This window comes from Xiphophorus couchianus, chromosome 1 (assembly GCF_001444195.1).
Source record: "Xiphophorus couchianus chromosome 1, X_couchianus-1.0, whole genome shotgun sequence".
Taxonomy (NCBI): domain Eukaryota; kingdom Metazoa; phylum Chordata; class Actinopteri; order Cyprinodontiformes; family Poeciliidae; genus Xiphophorus; species Xiphophorus couchianus.
In genome coordinates, this window is record NC_040228.1 from 17,099,088 (window position 1) to 17,118,837 (window position 19,750).

The window sequence follows — 19,750 nt, forward strand, 5'->3', positions numbered from 1 at the left end:
CCATCTCCTCGTTTGCACTTAGGCTTCCATAATAAGATCCCCTAAAAAAAAATGTCAGTATGAAAACAGTGGCAAGAAATAACCCAAATCCAAATTTATTATGCAACTACCAAAAATTTACAGTGTGATTCGTAAGGTGCATACTGAACATTGATTTTGGAGAGAAATAATATCTGCTTTATAAAAGCAGAGGTATGTATTTTTCTTTTCTGGTTTATGTCTTTGCTTGTACTTTTATGTCTCGTTTTCTTCCTTGAAAACATGCACATTCTCATATTTTCACCGACAAGCAGTAAATGCTGTAATTCTTCATGCTTTATGGAGTGCTGAATACCATTTCCCTGTCTGAAATGAGACTTGCACTAAGCAGCGTCAAAGTGTCACATTAATTGGAGCCAAAACCAACAAAATATTTTTGTGAAAGCGAGAGAGAGAAAGAAATCCAAAATGAGAGTTCCATAAAATGCTTTACTTGCACATTTTAATCCTGGATGAAGTGAAGCTGGGCATCACCACTCGCCAAGCATTCGAGACAATTTCACAGCTGGCTAGCCTCAGGTCTTAGCAGCACTTTCTGTATCTTTTTACAACAAAGACACCAGGGCTTGTGACACAGGGCTGAAACACAACAACCTAGCAAGGCTGTAACCAAATCTACACAGCTACTCAAGCTGAGCTAATCCCAGACGTTTATACTCATATATGGTTTTAATGCGACACACAAGCACAGACAACAATGCTGTGCTGCTGACTCGCTGTAATTAAACCACTCCATTCTAATCACACATATAATCCGCCATCTTTAGAAATCTCTGTCATAAAGATGAGAAGCACTCTGTGCTTAAGCTGAGCTTAAGAGCTGTTTTCTTGTGTTAAATAAATTAGTTTGCTAATGGAAGATACTGCCAGCCACCTTGTAGAATTTTCTCAATCCTCTGGGTGGCAGTAGTGTTCAAGCAATGTTTGGGGAGAACAAATGCCTCAAATTGGCATTTTAAAGCAGAAAACAGTTGTTCTGCTTCAAAAATACTATGTTCTTTAATGGTTGCATTTTTTGCATGGATGTGATGTGTTAAGTGGTTTGCCTCCAATCCTTTTTAATGACTTGATGAGTTTTTTACATGTATAATTTAAGTCTTTTATTCAGTGTCCTTTAACTTTTCCTTCAAATTTGCCTTTTCTTTGCCATTTCTTTCATTCTCATTTTTCATTATCTCCTCCTCTCTCTTTTCACTGTTAATCTCCTCTTTGGTTTAGCTCAAAGGGTAGATCCGCATATGCAGGTGCCATGTGACACAGAGTACCCTGCCTTCGTCTCAGAAAGAACAATCAAGGAGAACATGGGCAACATCGACTGCAATGGCTGCATCAAGTAAGCGACACTCAGAAATGTAAAAAAAAGCAAAAGATTACTAGCAACTTTCCGCAGTGGCATGCTTTTTACATTTGTTTGCTATAAAAGAATGTAACTGAAATAAAACGGCAAACAGGATGAGAGAAACTTTAACTTAATTTTGTTATCTGTGAAAAATACGTTTATCCAGCCAATCCATCAGCAACACACACAAACCCCCAACTCTGTCCTCCAGCAGTTTGAAATACGAGGCATTTAGGGATGAGGGAGAGGTTGAAAAAAGGCTTCCTTTTAAAAATGGGAAAATGAGTGTGGTCCCCATTAACAATTTGGGATTTTCTGTCAGGCAATTGTGGGGTGTTCTCTGGATCCCTCCAATGGGCCCTTCATTGCTCCCAGCTGTGGAACTGCCAGTGAGCTCGGAAATCTGTGTTTGTGTGCGTGTGTTGGCGGGTGTATGTGTGTGTTTTCCTTGTGTGTCTGCTGACTGTAGAGCCCCTCAAGGTCGGCAGGGTAACCACCGCCGTTGGTGCCATGTCTAAAATGCGGTTGAGGAGCCAGTCATAACGCAAAACACACATACAGCAGCACCTACTCAGGCTCTCTCACACCCATTCAGATTTACATGACAGAGTTATTTTTATCCAGTGATGACACCATGAAGAGATATGCGCTTTTACGATAAAAAAAAAAAGAAAAATCCTCCTCATCTGATACAAAAAATCTGACAATGTGAAATAAGTTCTTTATTTTATGCATATGAAGTTTTACAAATTATATTTGTAACTAAAAGTACTTGTGATAAACATCTGTTTTATGTTTTGGCTCACTGAGACTTTCTGTTATATTTTCATTGAGACATGCGTGTATGCTTTATGCTTTAGGAAACGGAGCCCAAACTCTTGCCTGTTAAACTTCTCTTTCTGTATTTTGATTCTCAGTGTGCATGTGTGTCATTATTTGTATACATTCATTACCGAAACGCAGAGGATTGCGTATTAGTCTAAATGAAGCGATGTACTGTATGTTTGATTTGGTGCTTTTCTAGCTTCCCAGAATTAATAGATTCATTGCATAGTTTGTTTTTCTAGCCAGAGGGTGACTTCATCTTGAAGACTTTTAAAATACAAGCATATCTTTATTTCAAACTGCATTAATAAGAACAGTCCTTATTTCCATTTCTGCAAGGTCTATACAGGGTTCAAAGCAAGTAAAAATAGTGTCTACATCTGTTTATTTTTACTGATATCTGCCCAGTATCTTTTAGTTTTTCATATTTCTGATAAACTGGGCTTTGTAGCCTCACATTGTTTGTTACAATGTGTGAGGCCACTCACAGGACTGCTTGGTTTCCTAAACCTAACATTTTTTCACTCCCAATATGTTAGAAATCAACTGAAGAAACTATGTTGAGATTATTTGTGTATGATGATTAAAAGAAAGTAAAAGGATATTGCAGCATTCAAAAATGAAAGCTACTAAATATTCCTGATTTGCTTTTACCATTTTTTGAGGTTTTATATAGGGGTAGGGTTAGGGTTAGGGTTAGATCTTTAACTGAGTAAACACATACAATTATCAAGAGTCTAAATTTCAAATCTAAACCATGCACAACATGCAGCTATAGTTATAATAAAAACTGTTAAATCCACACCAAAAAGAACTGCAACCAAATTTTAGCAAAGACTTATTCATGTAATGGGCAAAAATTTCCCTTTACATGAAATGTGCAACTTTCATGCAACTTCCTATACTATAAAAAAGTACGGGATTCAAACTCATAAGCAAAAACATACTGCTATTTTTCACCAACTGTCAACATGAAGTACGTTAATATTTTATGAAAACTTTGAAAGGAAGGCATGGACAGTCACTCTCTCTGAACATTTTCAGCACTTATTTTCAAACATTTATTTCCCATAATGTGAGTGCTGTTTTTTATGGTGTCTGCAACCATGTCCTCCTTTCATCCTTCTCAGAAAACGTATAGCAAGTCTTTTCATTAGGTCAAAGAGAAGAAAATTGTCTGTTTTTTTCTGTCTTAGTAAAAGAGTTTGCATTGGTGGTTGTTGCTGAGTATCTGTGCGGATTTGAGGCATTCTTCAATGAGTCTTTGGGCTATCTGTGCTTTCATGCAGGATGTGGAACTTATTTTCCTAACACTGGATATGTTCAAGTCTAGCAGCTGTGCAGTGTCATGATATGTTTAGCAATGTTTTCTCCAGAAAGCTTGTTCTGCTGTTTTTTTTCTGTAGTCAGAACTCGACGAGCCTGGCACTGCACAGGGGTTGAAAACGTAGTAATAGAAATTTTGGCAGATTCTGAGTAACTGCCTGGAACTGAATTGACCAATCTGCTGAAGTAGTTATGTTGGACATTGTTGGTCACAGTGAGATACGTGTAAAAAATGTAGCTGACTGGTACTACTAAAGAATTAGATACTTTTAGGAATAGGATTAAATGAACAATGCTATTAAATCGGTGAGGAAGGAAATACTGCTGCAGATATTAGGCCAGCTTTAATCTGTCAGCAGTTGAACTCCTTATCTTCAGAAAGAATTTGTTCGGACGCTATTTTAACATCTGATAATTAAATAAAATATTTGATAACCAAAGTGAAGTAAGAGACAGAGAAAGAAAGAGACCCAAAGAAAAGACAGAGCAACATAAAGAAAAAAATATAATCTTTACGAGCTCTCTTCATCATAAAGCTCTTCCATGGAAATAAATCACTAAGCAGGAGGCCTGATCTCCCAGGCCAGTAAAACACAGACGTGGGAAGAAATATGCTCCAAAGTGTGGTTCACATTTGTCTCTTGATGGAGTGTGTTATATTCAGCAACACTTCATTGATGCTCACCTTGGACTAGACGTTGCAAAGAGTTAGTATGTGTGTCCAGTCTGGCCATGTCCATCCGAGATGGTGTGCGTCTCCAAGTTTATTCAGAGCTCTGAATGGAGTATTTTATGTCCTTGTCCTTTGTTGTGTGGATTCTTTCTAATACAGTTTATACATTAGAGTAGAATTCAAACATGAGCGACATTACCGATCTGGAAGTTACTTTCTAACGCATCCGTTTTGACGATTGTGATAAATTGTTGTTTATCACACAATTTCTTCTCCCTACGTGTTTTCTCATTTTTCATCGTTTTCCTTCTGGTGTTCTGCTTTCACTGGCAGGTCATTTGTGATTCAGCAGATCCCCAGCAGTAACCTTTTTATGGTTGTGGTGGACAACAAGTGTGACTGCAGCCAGTTTGGACCCATCACCATGGACCCCTTTGAAATTATGTATATCCTTCACTTGTGTTTGGAGGTCAGGGGAAGGTTGGCAGGGATGTATTTTTTTTTTTTCCAAAGTTGACATTCAGTCTCAGTTTTCTAATAAGTCAAAAAGAAAAATCTCTGTGGGTACCTTTAGCATTTCAATGCTATAAATATACAGTATTTATGTACTACAAAAATAGATTAGAATTTAGAAATCTGTTATCACTTTTTGGGGTTAGTGTTAACTTTAAGACTGTATAAAACCACAACGGCTTTTTTGAAGAATTTGAAGTGTCGTTGTAAGGATTTAGTTTACACTTCTTAGTCCCTGTGCTCAATTTGTCTTCTCCTTTTTTTTTTTTTTTTTTTTTTTTTACAATAGATTATACTATATTTAGTTTGAAAACTGTTGGTTTCTTTACTCTGAGACAAAGAATTTCTCATTTAGAAGAAACTGTAAATGATGTCTAGTCTAAGCAACACACACATGCTCCTTAGGTACATTATACATTATGAAATTAGAGTGAATTAAACAGAATGTTGAACTTCGGACAAATGGAACAATAAGTGTTTTATTTTGAAAAGCAGGGGATGTCTGTGGTTATAATGCCACTAGTAAATATTAAGGTGAAAGAGGAAGATTAAGGTTGGTTATTTTCTAAATAACTAAAAGTCCTTTAATAAGAAGATCAAGCAAACTTGATAGGCATCCATGTGGTCATTATTATGAATCACCTGTTTCTGGCATACATATCAGGCGGCCTATTCCTGTGTTAATGACATAAAGATTGTTTATGATGACCTAAACACAGACGGACCGAAAATTTAGAGAAGTCTTGCTTTCCTGTATTGATTGAAGATAAAAGATGATCTTTGTAGGGGACAGAATCTAGAGCAAGGAGACACAGTCCAGCAATCTACAAGTCCTTAAAATGCGTTGTGAGTCAGTGTGCACTAAATCCTGGTAAACACTTTGATCAATTGCTGATACAGTTACTGATACAGAAAAGTTTTACAGAAACACTTTTGTTTCTAACCACAAGAAGTGTTTTTTTTTTTTTTAATCAGTGCACATTTCTTTGAAATGTAATCGGCTATAAACATGTCCTCCAGTGTTTATTTTTTGTAAAGCACTCACTGCAGCATAACGTGTGCTATTCCGGTGCTTTGCCACAGAAGAAAATTTATCATACACTGGAGGTTTATTTTTTCTGACATGAGTTTTTTGTTTAGTACAAAAACATTATTGTCCTTAAATGCATCTATGCAGCTAATTGCTTGATGCAGTCAAACACATACATACATTTTCATAAATAAAAGAAATAGTGGATTTGTGGAATTCACAATTAATATCTGTCCTTTCTACTGATATGTCCGCCTGAACATATCACATGGTTCTTTTTACTTATTAGTTGGGTTTTAAAGGTCATACATTTGTACCAGAGTAGAGGGGTACAAATGTATCCCTCTACATTTGGGGCGTATTACAAATTCAGAGTGCACTTTTCAGATTTTTCCTTTCATTTTTTTCACTGTATTATTATGCAGCACTTTGTTGTATTCTATAACATAAAAGCCAAATTAAATACAATGGAATTTGTTGTTGTGACAAAAACCCACAGCAGTGTATATAGCATACACTTTCAGGTTTTTTCGTTTTTTTTTTTTTTTTACCTTAACTTCAACTGCACATAACGAATCGCTCAAGTGTGAGAGACTGAAGATGCAAAAAGACAGGAGGCGTCCGGATACCTGTCACCCTTTTCATCCAGAGGTATTTGCAACTGACAAGTATCACACTCTTCACCTGCACACTTCACTGGATTTACTTCTCATATATTCTTCCTGTAACTGTAGGAGAATTCAATGGAGTGTGGAGGAGCTGGCAGTCTCACCACATCGCTTAGTGCCACGCTGCTTTTAGCCCTCATGGCATTGCTCCTTAGGTGACCAAAGCTGGTCCTGACTCCACAGCTTGACCTGGTTTGGCTTGGCTCAACGTTATGAGGAATTGCAATGAAGCCACAGAATACAACATTTCTGTCCTGTATGAAACTGTGCCCGATTCAAACCCATCACCAATATGATCCCCAGCCCAGAGGTATCACCCTTCAGGGTCATGCAATAATTGAAAGGACTGTTCAAAGGATAATATTAAACCTGCTAAGACAACTACAATCATTTGGAAATATCATATAAGCTACATGGAAAGGTAGTGGGAGAAAATTAGTACAAAATATAACATTGAATGTACTTTGTGATTCTATGACCCTTACCAAACCAGGATTGGGGTTTTCTTCATCTCCCCACCAGTTGTTTGAGAAACCAGGGGCAAGAACAAGTTCAGTGGTGAAAGTTCTACCTTAGAAAAAAGCCCTGAAAGATTTTTCATTCAAAGTGTAGCTTTTGATGAAGGGTGCTTAGCATTTCTGAGAATTTTCATCATTAATGTTGCCTTTTTCTGTTTTAGTCTGTTTAATGTGCAGCGCCATCTGCACTTTTGACTTCCGATAATCGGATCGCACGAGGGATAAAGGCTCATGGTAGAAAAAGTTCAAACACACCAGTAGAAGCTTAAGAACAAAAAATAATCTAGGGCTATACCCGCTGACAGTTGTACCAAAATGTTCAGTCCTTTCAGGTTGTAGCGACGGACTGGGGTCTGTAGCTGGGTTTGGAATTGGGCATTACAGCCACGAAACACCCACATGGACAGAGATGGATGCACTTTCCCCTGGCCTGTTCGGACTTTCCATGGACTTTTTTTTGATTCTGAAGATTAAAAAAATATATATTCTAAAGATGTTACATGTGGCTGGGATTGTTATATGATGTTTGTCTAATTATCTTTTTTCCACAATGTAAAAAAAAATCTGTTACAATATCTACTGTATATGAAAAGAAAAAAAAGTTTATTTATAGTTTGCAAGTGGTACCCATAAACTGTGACTCAGAGATTCTCTGATGTGAGTGGTTGTAATAATTAAGCTTTGCCTTATAAGAAGATATCGTTCCTGTTTGTGTACTTTTGAAATAAAATATTGTTTAAAATGTATTTTTGTTGAATGTTGAGTTATTTGAAGACTCTTTAGAAGTTGCTGTTTGAAAAGGTTTAGACCTGAAATTTTAATCCACACTGATGGCTCTTTTGTTCTCAGTTTAAGCCACATGAAGCAGCGTTTTCTCCAAAGCAGAAATGTGGCACACATGTGTGTCTCTTGTACATCTGTTGTTTCCCTTTTCTGTCATTCATGTGAACTGCTGCCCCAGAGGAAGCCCCCACCCAGCCATCGAGAGACAATAAAGACCAAGACATGACGGTTGAAGACCAGCTACAACACATCTGTATCTGTTTAGCGATAGACGTCCTTTCTGTCATCATAGAGCCACTCACATCGTGTGCGCCAACGTCATATATAGCTTGCGCTGTTGTTGGAGTAACATTTTAGAAAATGACAGCTGAGTTTTCCTGAGATGCTGTCAGTGCCAGCCAGGGCAAGCGCTGCTGCGGTCTCAATGTCAGCAAAACGATCCTTGTGGTCAACAGCTGGGCATGCTCCATCTCCTCCTCTCTCTTCAGTACTCAACACTTTAGTTCTACACACACCCTTCACCTGCTCTGAAAAAAGTATCTTAGAATAGTGATCTCTGCTGTTTTATTTTTTAGGTTTTGCGTCCTTCAACTTGGTCACTGCAATTATCGCTAGCTTTCTGGGGCACGGGGGGTTTCTATGTGTTTAAGTTGACTTGCTTGTCATCTGTCATGGGGATAATAAGTTGGCGCTGTTTTGGTGTAACACCCATCCAATCAGGTCCGTGATTCCTTCCACTAAGCTAGATGAGTTGTGAGAAAATGGGTGCTGTGTGTATGCAAAAAGCTGCCTTGGGAAAGCAGTCCTCGTTCTGTGGAGCAGTCACACCCTATTACCACAGTCCTTCATGTGAGTGGTAAATGTTCATCTATGTTTTGTGTAAGCTCTTTAGCCTTAACGATGACTGGACACTAGAATGCTAAAAGGCCTACAAATGCACACAGACTCAAAAACTTTCTGCAGACAAAGTTAAAATTCTTGTAAGAAATAGAGATGGACAACTAGAACCATACAGTTTAACAGAGGAAAAGGAACACAGATGAAGTCAAAATGATTCACATTGCAAATTTTAAAACATTTATTTAAAATACATTCATTGACATTCAGAACTCCCTTAATTCTTTATAGGACAGCCTTAACAAAACATAACTCAAAAACATTGGTCTATGTTGACATCATACTGTCACACAATTGCTGCAGATTTCTCAGCTGCACATCCATAATGTGAGTCTTCTGCTCCACAACATCCTAGGGTCACTGGGGATGTTCAACTTCAGATGTTCTGGTAAAGTCAAGAAATTAAAACAAAGTTTTCAATAAATCCATCAGATGGAATTATTGACTTATTTTCAGCAGTAAATTCATCTGGGACCTCTTAATCGCAAGTCATATGAACACTGCAATATTCACCAACATTATAGCATATCACTGGTTTTTATGATATCATGCATACTGGGTGCAATGTTTAACCACCACACCATTACACCACTTCTACTGTCCTACAGCTTTTAGGGTACATGCCTGCTCCAATGCAGCTGAATCAAATGATTTGATTACCTTTCTGGTATGCCATCAAGTTTGGCAAAGGCCTGCTAATGAGTTATTCATTTGAATCACATGTTGCAGGACATAGATCTCGAGGACCAGGGTTGGAGACATGTGCTCTAATAACTGAGAGAAATATTTTGTCATCAAATCCATGACATTTTGTGGCCCCATGCCACATCATTGGTTTAGGTTAGAAAGCCAACCCTTCACGCTTTGTTCTTCAACCTAAATTGCAACATGGACATGTACTAATTATCTTTTAATCCTGTGACATCTAATTTGACTTGAAAGAAGCTGCAAAGTGTTATTTTAAATTTGATTAAACATGGACAAATGTTATGTTTACTCCCTTATAAATATAGACATTTGAAGGTAGCATATACTGTGGGATGTAAGGTACATTACTGTTTTCTAAATGATCCAAAGTCTAATGCAAAGATCAGATAGTGAGACAATGATCCATCTGGCACAAACAACAATACCATGTGCAAAGTCACTTAAATCCTTTTTCTACCCTCTTGTGTTCCTCTGAACATAAGCAAGTTGTCTTCTTACCATGTAGATTTCTCGTTGCTATTGTATTAAGCAAATAATCAGGTGTAACTAATAAAGTGATTGATGTGTGTACACCCCTGCTTACATTTCATTATATACTTAGCTTATCTTATGTGAAGTTTTCCAGTCAGTTGACTCTTAGTCCCCCTCTGCCCAATGGTTTGTCTCTCAAAGACAAAGCAAGTGAAAGACACATAAATGATGGTGTTTTCTGAAAAGCCGTCCAAATTCTTTCCCAGTGATCCAATCTGCACAACTGTTTGAGGTGGGAAGGAACCCCTCAGAGAGGAGTCACTGATGATTTGAAGACAATGCCCTAAAGGGGCCCTGCTATTCAAAACACATCAATCCATCAACACTCACACTACTTCAACTTTGTTTCTGGACTACATGAGAAATTGTTTTTTTGCCTGCTTGCCACAGGACAGGCGACAGCGAATTGGCTGTATTCACACATTCAAACGGCGTAAGCATAAACACACACATGATAAACATGACACGCACAATGCATACCAGCGGTCACGCGGAGGGCAAAGCTTTTGGTGTTACCTCCGATGGAGTGGATCCATTGGTGGTTTGCTTTGAGGACCGCAGATATGTTTAAATGGAAATGATTCTGAGCAGCCGAAGCAAACCCGAGACCACCCACATGGCCAGTGACCACAACAAGACACTACTAAGGCAAGCTGGGAAAACACACACACAGTATTTTGCTAAAATTCCACTGAATCGCTTAATGTATGCTGGCCATGAAACTCGTCTCCATATGTTTTTTTTTTTCTTCTAAAGAAGAGGACAGTGACAATGACAGAAAAGCATTTGATCTTTATTTTTATGATAGTAATTTCTTGTACACAATCATGAGTCAAATGAGCTTTTCTATCTTCACCACAACAAACAAAATGAGTATTTTCATATCCAGAGCTCATCAGACCCACCCCTTCCCCTTTAGTCACAACTTTCCACACCCTTTTTTTTCTTCTTTTTCTCTTCAAGCTTTGACCGCATGCTCACTGTGTGCACTGGTGATAATGAGCAGACTTCTCAGCTACATTACCCACACATGCACATGCCCACATGCTCCCATGTTGGAGACAAAAACCAAACCAACCAAAGACAAATTTGTTCCTGTGAGTGCCAGGAGACACATTTCTGCCAAGGTTGAAAGGTGCCAGCTGAAAACATACACTCTCAATACACACGTACATATACAAGGAATTAGTTGACTACCCCACGCTGTGATCGGAAAAAGAGCTTTCAGTATTTAGGGGCGTCTTTGTGCGCCAGAGGTATTGACAGCCAGATGTACTAATACTCTATCTGTATGTGTTTGTGTATGTGTCCGCTTGTAGGGGTGTGTTCATGTGTGTATATGTGTGAAATGTAAATTCGTGGGTGCTGCTGAGATATCCTATCTAGTTGTTTTTGAGATCTGATTAGGACTTGCAAAGACTATAATTTGCGGAGAAAAGTCTCCCCAAATACATTTCACCATCATGCAGACAAAACCTATTTTCTGCTGCAGCCACAAACTGAAAACCGAAACAGAACAGCACATATTTATGTATTTAGCTGTATTTTGTGTAGAACAAATTGTAATCAGAACTTGTCTAGAAAACTAGCCTTAAGTCTCTCTAGAACCTCGTTTGCTCCCACATGGTATCCTCAGCAGTGGCCTAAAGGGGCAAACACAAAAGCTTCCTTAAATAGCAAATAGCCAAATGTAGATCACTGCCTGAGCTCTGCTGCTTAAATGCATACATAATGTTTTTGTAAAGACCAGCTGAACAAAATGGACAGTCAGAAAGGAAGAAGGAGATGACAGTAAGGTGAGGATTAGAGATCAGATAGGCAACAGAACAAAAGGACACACTTACTGCGAGAGAGTAGGTGGTTTCATGACATCATGACACTAAAGCAAGCTGGCTTTGACCCGCAATTTGATTGGAAAGTCATGAAAAATATTCTGAGCACTTCAGCAATCGATGAGCTGGAGGTTATGGCGGTATATGGCACCACACCGGTTGCTTCAAATCCCGCTGTGCAGAAAAAAGCTGAAAAAAACCCTCTGCTATACCTAAATCAATAAAAAAAAAAAAATCATCTGAGTTTCATGTGTGAGCTGGACTTGCGTTTGGTGTAGCTGAACCACTGCAGCAGATTGACATAATTTTGATCAAGATCAAAACCCTAAGACAGATGATTAAGTACAAGCAGGTGCACACAATTTAAGTGCTATGATTTAATTTTATTGTTAATTTATTACTGGAGCCACTGTCAGTGTTTATTGTTACTGCAGAGAAAAAGTTACATTTATTCATTTCTGAATTCTATATCCAGCTTGTTGAACATTAATTAAATCGAATGAAAATGAAATACGATGGACCGGCAACCTGTCCATGGTCTACCCCTCCTCTCGCCCACTGACTGCTGGAGAAAGGCACCACCCCTCCTCATGACTCTGCAGGGATATATGTGTTAGATAATGGATGGATGGGTGACAATTAAATACAAACAAGTATCACTATTATCAATTATAAATTGATGGGTAGTCAGTCTAATGCAACCTTTGACTGGGAGATCTGGAATATGACTCATCTCTGTATCCAGCCCCACGACCAATTAACCTATCAAAAGTTGACTTCAAAATAGCCTCATCTCCTGAATGGAACTTCAGCTCTTGGAATTCCAGGGCTTGGACTGGGCCCTGACGGCTAAAGCTAAGACGCCCAACTCGGGTTTGAAACAAGGCCAGGCCAGGCTGAGCCCTGAAATGCATAACAGTCTTAGGTTACATGGCAAATGTAATGGGATCTCCATTTTCCAAAAAGCTCCACTCGTGTTCTGTCAGTTTACAGATTTTTTTTTAAAGTCTCAGGGATCATCGAGATCAAATGTGAGTCAGACCATCGGGTTGTTTTAGGTCAGCAGTGAGTTAGGCCTTGAAATTCTCCCACGGGGACTGTATTTGCCCAGTCCCTTTCGTACTGTTAATTCACAAGACTAGTCTGAAAGTAAGTAAATGTTGTTCTTTAGGTGTTGCAGATTCTTTTGTGATCTCCTTGATGAGTCAAATAAAGTCTCTTGGAATAGTTCTGGTAGGTTTGCTGCTTCTGGGAAGGTTATCACTGTTTTTTGTATTCTCTGTTTGTGGATTATGATTCTGTTCAACAAAGTCCCAAAATCTGGAAGTAGGTTTGTTACCCTTTTGCTCTAATGTGTCCTGTGTCATTTCAAATATATTTTAAAAATGTACAGGTATTTACAAAACCACTTTATCTATATTTTAAAATCCATATCTGAAATTGTTTAAATGTAGATGTGAGAATTTGACGGCACACTTTTCTGGAGTATGAAGTAAATATTTTCAAATTTGTTAGGATACTTGCTAAGTGTTGCTAATGGGCTAATAAATGTAGAAATGAGTTTATGTCAGCTATAAAGTTGTCAGAGGGCTTCACAGATTTTTACAGTCAGTTTATTATTTAAAGAGTTGAAGTTTTACACAGCAAAGGGTGTATGTGCAATGTTTTTGTGTGTGAGCACTCTTTACACAAGAGCAACAGAGCCATTTTATGTAGTTGATTTTAGGCTATGATGTTTTTGGACTGAGGTAGGTAGTAGAGCCTCATCCAGTTGGTATTGGGTCATTTTGAAGCTCAAGTAAACCCCCCGGCATCTTTGTACCCTGCTTGAATTATTCCTGTCCTGTCCAAATACAATCATTGCAAAAAATTATTCTTTATAAATTTGCTTTAAGATTCCTTTGGGCACAATCATTGTCTCTAACTTTGTAATAGTAATATGCCATAGGATTAGGATAAGCATCTGAGGTTGCATTATAGCTGATGAAGTTATGACTGATGGAATTAGACTCAGGGGAAAAGAGACAGTTCATGTCCTAACAATTCGAAACAAATGTAGAAAAAACATAGATGTGAGGGTGTCAAACACACGTTTGGCTGCATTATTCTTTTCTTAACCAGGCTCTGGGATTTCAACACCCTTATTTTGCATAGCAGAACAGTGAAAGCGAGGCTAAGGTTTCAACCACAGACCCTGACAGGAAAATTATTTCAACAGTGTGACATTTATATGCCCCATTGTCCCCCACTCACCTCCTCTCCCACCCTGAACTCATCCGTTATGACCCTCTTGACCATAAGAACATCCAAGTGCTCACTCTTAAACCCGCCCACAGCCATTTCATATCCTCACTACTAGCCATCATTGAGTAATTGTGCTCTGTATACATGTACACGTTTCTAAATTGTTTATATTTTGTGCATCTACATCTCCTGCTCTCTCTCAACCTAACTTTTAGAGGGTATGACATCACAATGGCGAAATCTTGAGCGCTGACGTATGTTTTGTGGTTAAGGCAAGCAGGGCGGGTTCGTCTGTTTGCAGTCAGAGAAAGTCCTGGGGAGTCTTTTGATTAGGGTGTTAATTTGTATGACTCTTGCAGTCCCACAGTAACAGAATAGGCCACGTTATTGTGATTAAAAATAATCAGAAATGTAATATATACTGTATATGATCTCGTCATAGCTCAAAGGTGTGTGCGGGGGTGTGTTGGGGTGTGTGTGTGTGCGTGTTCGTATAGTTGCATGTCTGTGAGTGAAGATATGTGTACTTGTGATTTATATCGCTTATTAGTGGGTGTATAAAGAGTTTTCCCAATGAGCTGTGTAATCCAAAAATCCTGTGGTGCATCATAATTAGGAGCGGAAATAAGAAACTCACACACAATCAGATCCGTCAAAAAAAAGTGAAACAGCACAAAAAGATGAGGTTATTTGAGATAGACGATTGGGAAACATCAATAATGCAGCGAAAAGTAGAAGCAAGGTTCAAAACTTAGAAGCATGTAAACTTGAAGTTTACATGCTTCTAAGTTTACTTGGAATACGTTCCAAATAATCGTATTCCAAGTTTAACTTTACTTGGAATAGTCTTTATGATATGCCACCAGGTTTTTTCCCACATTTTCTAGAAGAGCCCAAATGAGCACTTCATTTGAACTTCCGAACTTTATTACCTCCCCCTCTCACTGTGTGTTATTTCATTCACTTTTCACTGGACCTTATTTCCTCCCAGGGGCGCTTTTTCCCTCTACTCTTTTTGTCAAACATATTTGTCCACGTTCTAACTGGGCTTTAGTTTTCATTTATATAGTCATTTAAGATTTTAGTGTCTATGATTTTCACTTTAACTTTTCATTATGACAAGTGGAATATTTAATACCATCACCACAAACTGATCAATGGAATGGTTAGATAAAGCCTTTAGAGGTTTGCATATCATAGCTTTTCTTTCTACCCCCTTCTCACTTTTTTTATGATTATGAAACATATTCATTTTGACCTTTTCATTTTGATACATACCATTCCTACTATGTTTTATGTAGCTTCTATTAATCAAATACAGTACATTTTTCTTTTATGAGGATTCTTTCTTTTCTGTTCTTTTTGTGAGTTTGGGAGGACGTCTTTCCTTTTGCGTTTTATTCTTTCCTGAGAGTAATCCACTATGTTTGTTTTTTATTTTTTGACATGAACTTTGTTCAAGGGAGTGGGGGCAGTGCTGTAGGTTCAATGAAATTTTGATGGCATATTTCTATAAAACTATACATGTGTATATGTTGATTGGAGAACCTTCTCAGATCTTTGACAACAAACTTAAAAGTATTTGGTGTTGCATGATTGTGAATTACAATTGAAAATAATGTTGAGATCAAACACATTTGTTTTCTTGCCCATTATGCAAAATATTACATGTTGCATAACCTAACTAACTAAATACAGACCCTTCTGGAAGTACTTCCCCCATCGTAAAACCTGGGAGTGGCACCATCAAACAATACAAATGCTTTTCTTCTAACTTGTTGGACACCTCTTGAGACTGGGATGAAGTTTCACCTCCCAGACAATCCTAAACCCCAACCCTAGACCCTACTATGACGTATGTTGACCTCTCAGTTAATCAAAGCAATGTTTATGCAAAATTGTAGACTAAATTAAGATTAAGATGGAAACTAAACATGGTTAGCCAACATTTGGATTCTATGCTCCTCAGTTTTGGAATAGCCTTCCTGAAAACCTGAAATGTGCACAAAGGACAGAGACTGTTATTGTTTACTGAAACATTACACAGAAAGGCTAAAGGTTGCTTTATCAGTTTCTTTTCTCTTTTCTAATTTTTAAAATCATTATCTTTCCTTGTTTTTTATTTAATGCTTACATTTTTGTATTTTTATATTTTAATGTCATTTTTTAGGTTTCCATATTCATTTTGAATTACTTTCTGTGCAGTGCTATAAAAATAACCTTGCCTTGCCTTTGCTATGAAAGTGGAGTTTATAATTTACCAAAATATAGTTCCGGGGAAAAAGTTTGCAAGAAGCAAATTTTACCGTCAAAATGGTTTCAGATGTTTGAAACTACATTTATTTTAAAACAAGAAAATGAATGAATCTTTTTTTTTTGCGCCATAATTCAAACCATACTTCCAAACTACTAAAGTCGTGATGTGAAGGTGTTCGGCCAGCATCCAAAGTTGACAGGGATTCAAAATAAACTTTCTTCACGTCCATCTATCTTTTCCAATGGAGCAAAGGACTTGAGTATACCACAAAACTTTATTTAACAACTGAAATTTATTGTGTTAGACTGTTTTTTTGCTCTTCAGTAGTGAACAAAAGATGCATAGATAAATCATTAATTCTGATATCAGAACTAATATCAGACCCTAGTTGTGAAATTAAATGAAAGCAAACTGGCAAAAAATGATTTTGCACTTAACAATGCAGACTTGGATGCGTTGAGCCTGTTGAAATGTGGTCTTTTAAATGAATCATTCTCACTGAATGAAAATGAAAAACATGGAACACATTTCCACTTGGTTATAAGGTTTCTTTCACCATTAGGAGATTTAGTTGTTTTTATTTAATACATTTGGGTTGGCTCGAGATATTTTATTAGGACTGAGTTTCAGTTTCCATGGGCCGATTGAGCTAATGTCACATGTTGAATAAAACAGCATGCCTTCCCAGGTTTATTCAGCAGCCATGCTTAATTTGCTGTATATCAGTTTCCAATGAGTGATGCACTATTAAAATAAAGTATTTGTTAAAGCAACATATTTTTGTAAGGTGAATTTTACCTAAGGAATGGGACACGCATTACAATAAATCAATGCTTAAAAAAAGAGTAGAAAGTAAGGAGTTTGAGCTACAATCCAGGTTTCATTCTGTAGTGGAATTAAAAAGATAGAAAACAAGATTTGTACCGTGCCTACACAAATAGGTCAGGTTTAGAACAGAAGTTACCACTGACATTGATGACTGCAGGGAAGATACCAACAATGTTCTGCTTGGTAATGTTTTAGGGAACATTACTAAGTAATCCAGTGCTCAAAAAATATTCTTTTGCATATTTTAATCAAAGGTCAATCCCAGTATTATTTCCATAACACGAATATAAATACCACAAATAAAAAAAATTATATTCGTGCAGAGAGATGAAAATTTGTAAGTACTGTACTGCTAAGAGACGCTTTTAAAAGGTTTCCAAAAATGCTTGACCTAAGTCATACAGCTTAAAAGTTAATGTCCTCTGAATGTAACAACAGGAATAAAATAACTTCTCTTTAAAAATCGCTTACAATTATAGAATACAAAAGTAAAGAAAAACAGCAACTAAATCCCCTAAAAACTATTCCATTCCTTTCATTATGAGTGAGTATACATTTTTTCCAAATCCCACAGTCACTGCTAGTATAAATCAGTGTGGGAAATTGACTTCTATTTTCTATAAATATGCTGTCCAGGGGTGGATGTGAAATTAAGACCAACTCTGTCTGCTTTAAATTATGTTTATACACCACTGATTTGTGATGAGCGCCAAGGACTTGCAGAGTATACGAAGTATATCACAAGCATGAATTAAACTAGAGTTTTTGGAGCCTTTAAGTATTTCCTTGGGTGTCCTCCAGTGTTCAAATATAAATTATATCCCTGGATGAATTTGAGTTTGAGAGTGAAACTAGGTACAGATTACTTGTTTGGTGGTTTCCATTTTCCCCCATTTTTTCAGAGGTATAATTTCTGGTGCATCCAGAAAATATAGTCTAAATACATTGCCCAAGAGTCAGACTAACCTTACTGGAAGTAATGGGAAGAACAGCAGGTGGGCCAGATAATTTGGTTGGTGTGTGAAGAGATGTACTCTTCTGTGTTTGATCTCATCAGAATTTAGATTGGCAGGTTTGATTTGGCTGATGTAGTGGTCAGATCCCCCAGCAGGGGGATGCTAGCGCTTGAAGAGCACCGGAACTTCCTCCTCAGATAATATTACACGCTGAAGCAGAAGCGACGTGTCCGGCTCTTTTGTTAGAATATTCTTCTTCTTCAGGTGTGAGGTTATATATAAAAACACTTGAAAATTACTTTATTAACATTTGGGAAACATGTGGGTATATTTTTGACACTATGTATGTTGACAAACTCCGTTGTTAACTTTGTTGTTAGCACAAGTGATGGCCAAATGAAGCCTTGTGAAACAATGAAGCTTCCCAGCCCATTGCTTTGCCCAAAGGTTCATTACAAGGTGGTTCATTCATTTCTCACTAGTGACATCTGCTGTTGAAACTGTGGCAGCTTTGTCACTCAGATAAACATACTTTAAAAAAATTAGTAAATGCAATATTGTCACAAAGTTTTTGTCAAACACGTTTAGTAACAGGAGAGTCAATTAAATCCTATTTAACTAATCTTTTATAGTTATTAAAATTATTTGTAGCCAATCCTGGTATATGTTGACTGTTTTCGTTTGTTGTCGACTAATTTGACAATAGACATTCGTTTTAGTGTATTCGGAGTGCGGTGCTTGTTGGAGCAGACAGTATTCTTTGAGATTTGATTTGCCTCCTAAAAAACAAAAATTCTTCTAAAATGGTATATCTTTTAGTGTAGTTTTGATATCCTGAACTTTCAATTTTGTATTTTTGATTTAGTTGTGGAAACTTACAAATAATTTACAGTTTCCAAAATTTAATTTTTTCCATTAATGCTTTTGCACTGTAAGCTATTTAGGAAATAACCCTTTTTAACCAAAAAAAACCCCATTACTTTTAAATCTATTTTCACAAGTAAGCAAAAGTCCATGCCCAGTCCTCAAATATTCAAATTTGAAATACAGTAAATCTGAATGAAACTGGGTAAAGACTTTGGAAACAATCTAATCATCTCACTCACTTAAGTTACTCACTTCAAATATTTGTCCTGCCAAACGCAAAAGTTCTGATTTAAATTTTAAAGAATGTTCAAATGTCCAACAATTTTCTTCATTGTCCTGTAAATGATGGACAATAAGCCAGTAAAGTCTTAGTATGTGACCAAGTGGTCAGTGAATGGCAAATTTCCCAGAACTCCAAAGACCGTTGATGTAAGTTATACTTTTATGAACGACAAAGACCCAGAAAGAAAGTAACACTCCTTGAACATTTGGAATGAAGAAATCACATTAAACAGAAATTAAATGCTATGGATTCCCCCAGAGGATCAGCTAAAGTTCAAAGAGTTCTGTTGTAAATTATAATTCAACCAAATTGAGGAACAATTACAGAGTTTAATGTTACACCCCATATGTTTCTGGACATCTACCCACAATGGTAAAGTACTGCCTCCGACAGCAGGCGATCTATAGGCTGGTGTAGGCTTTTTTCCCAAACAAAACAGTATCTACCAAACCATCTAGATGTTGGTTAATCTTCTTAAAGTTTAGGCATTAGATGCGGCCAAATAGAAAGTAATTCTCAATAATGTTTCAAATTACCAAAGCATTAGTTATTGTATTAGTATCATATTCAATTACTAGTGCTTTTAAGGATAAAAGCTAAATATTTAAGCTGTTGTCAGTCACCTTTTTCTAA

The 19,750-nt window shown here is 37.3% G+C and overlaps 1 protein-coding gene across 1 annotated transcript in view; it reads left to right on the forward strand.

The window, feature by feature from the left end:
• The window catches only part of cacna2d3a (calcium channel, voltage-dependent, alpha 2/delta subunit 3a), a 131,204-nt gene extending 123,527 nt beyond the window's left edge, over positions 1-7,677 (forward strand). Inside the window, exons 34-37 of the mRNA XM_028018879.1 lie at positions 1,258-1,372; positions 4,536-4,648; positions 6,314-6,396; positions 6,480-7,677. Of these exons, the coding sequence (XP_027874680.1) occupies positions 1,258-1,372; positions 4,536-4,648; positions 6,314-6,396; positions 6,480-6,572 (404 nt within the window). The 3' untranslated portion in view covers positions 6,573-7,677. The remainder of the gene's footprint in view (positions 1-1,257; positions 1,373-4,535; positions 4,649-6,313; positions 6,397-6,479) is intronic.
• Positions 7,678-19,750: the final 12,073 nt, after the last annotated feature.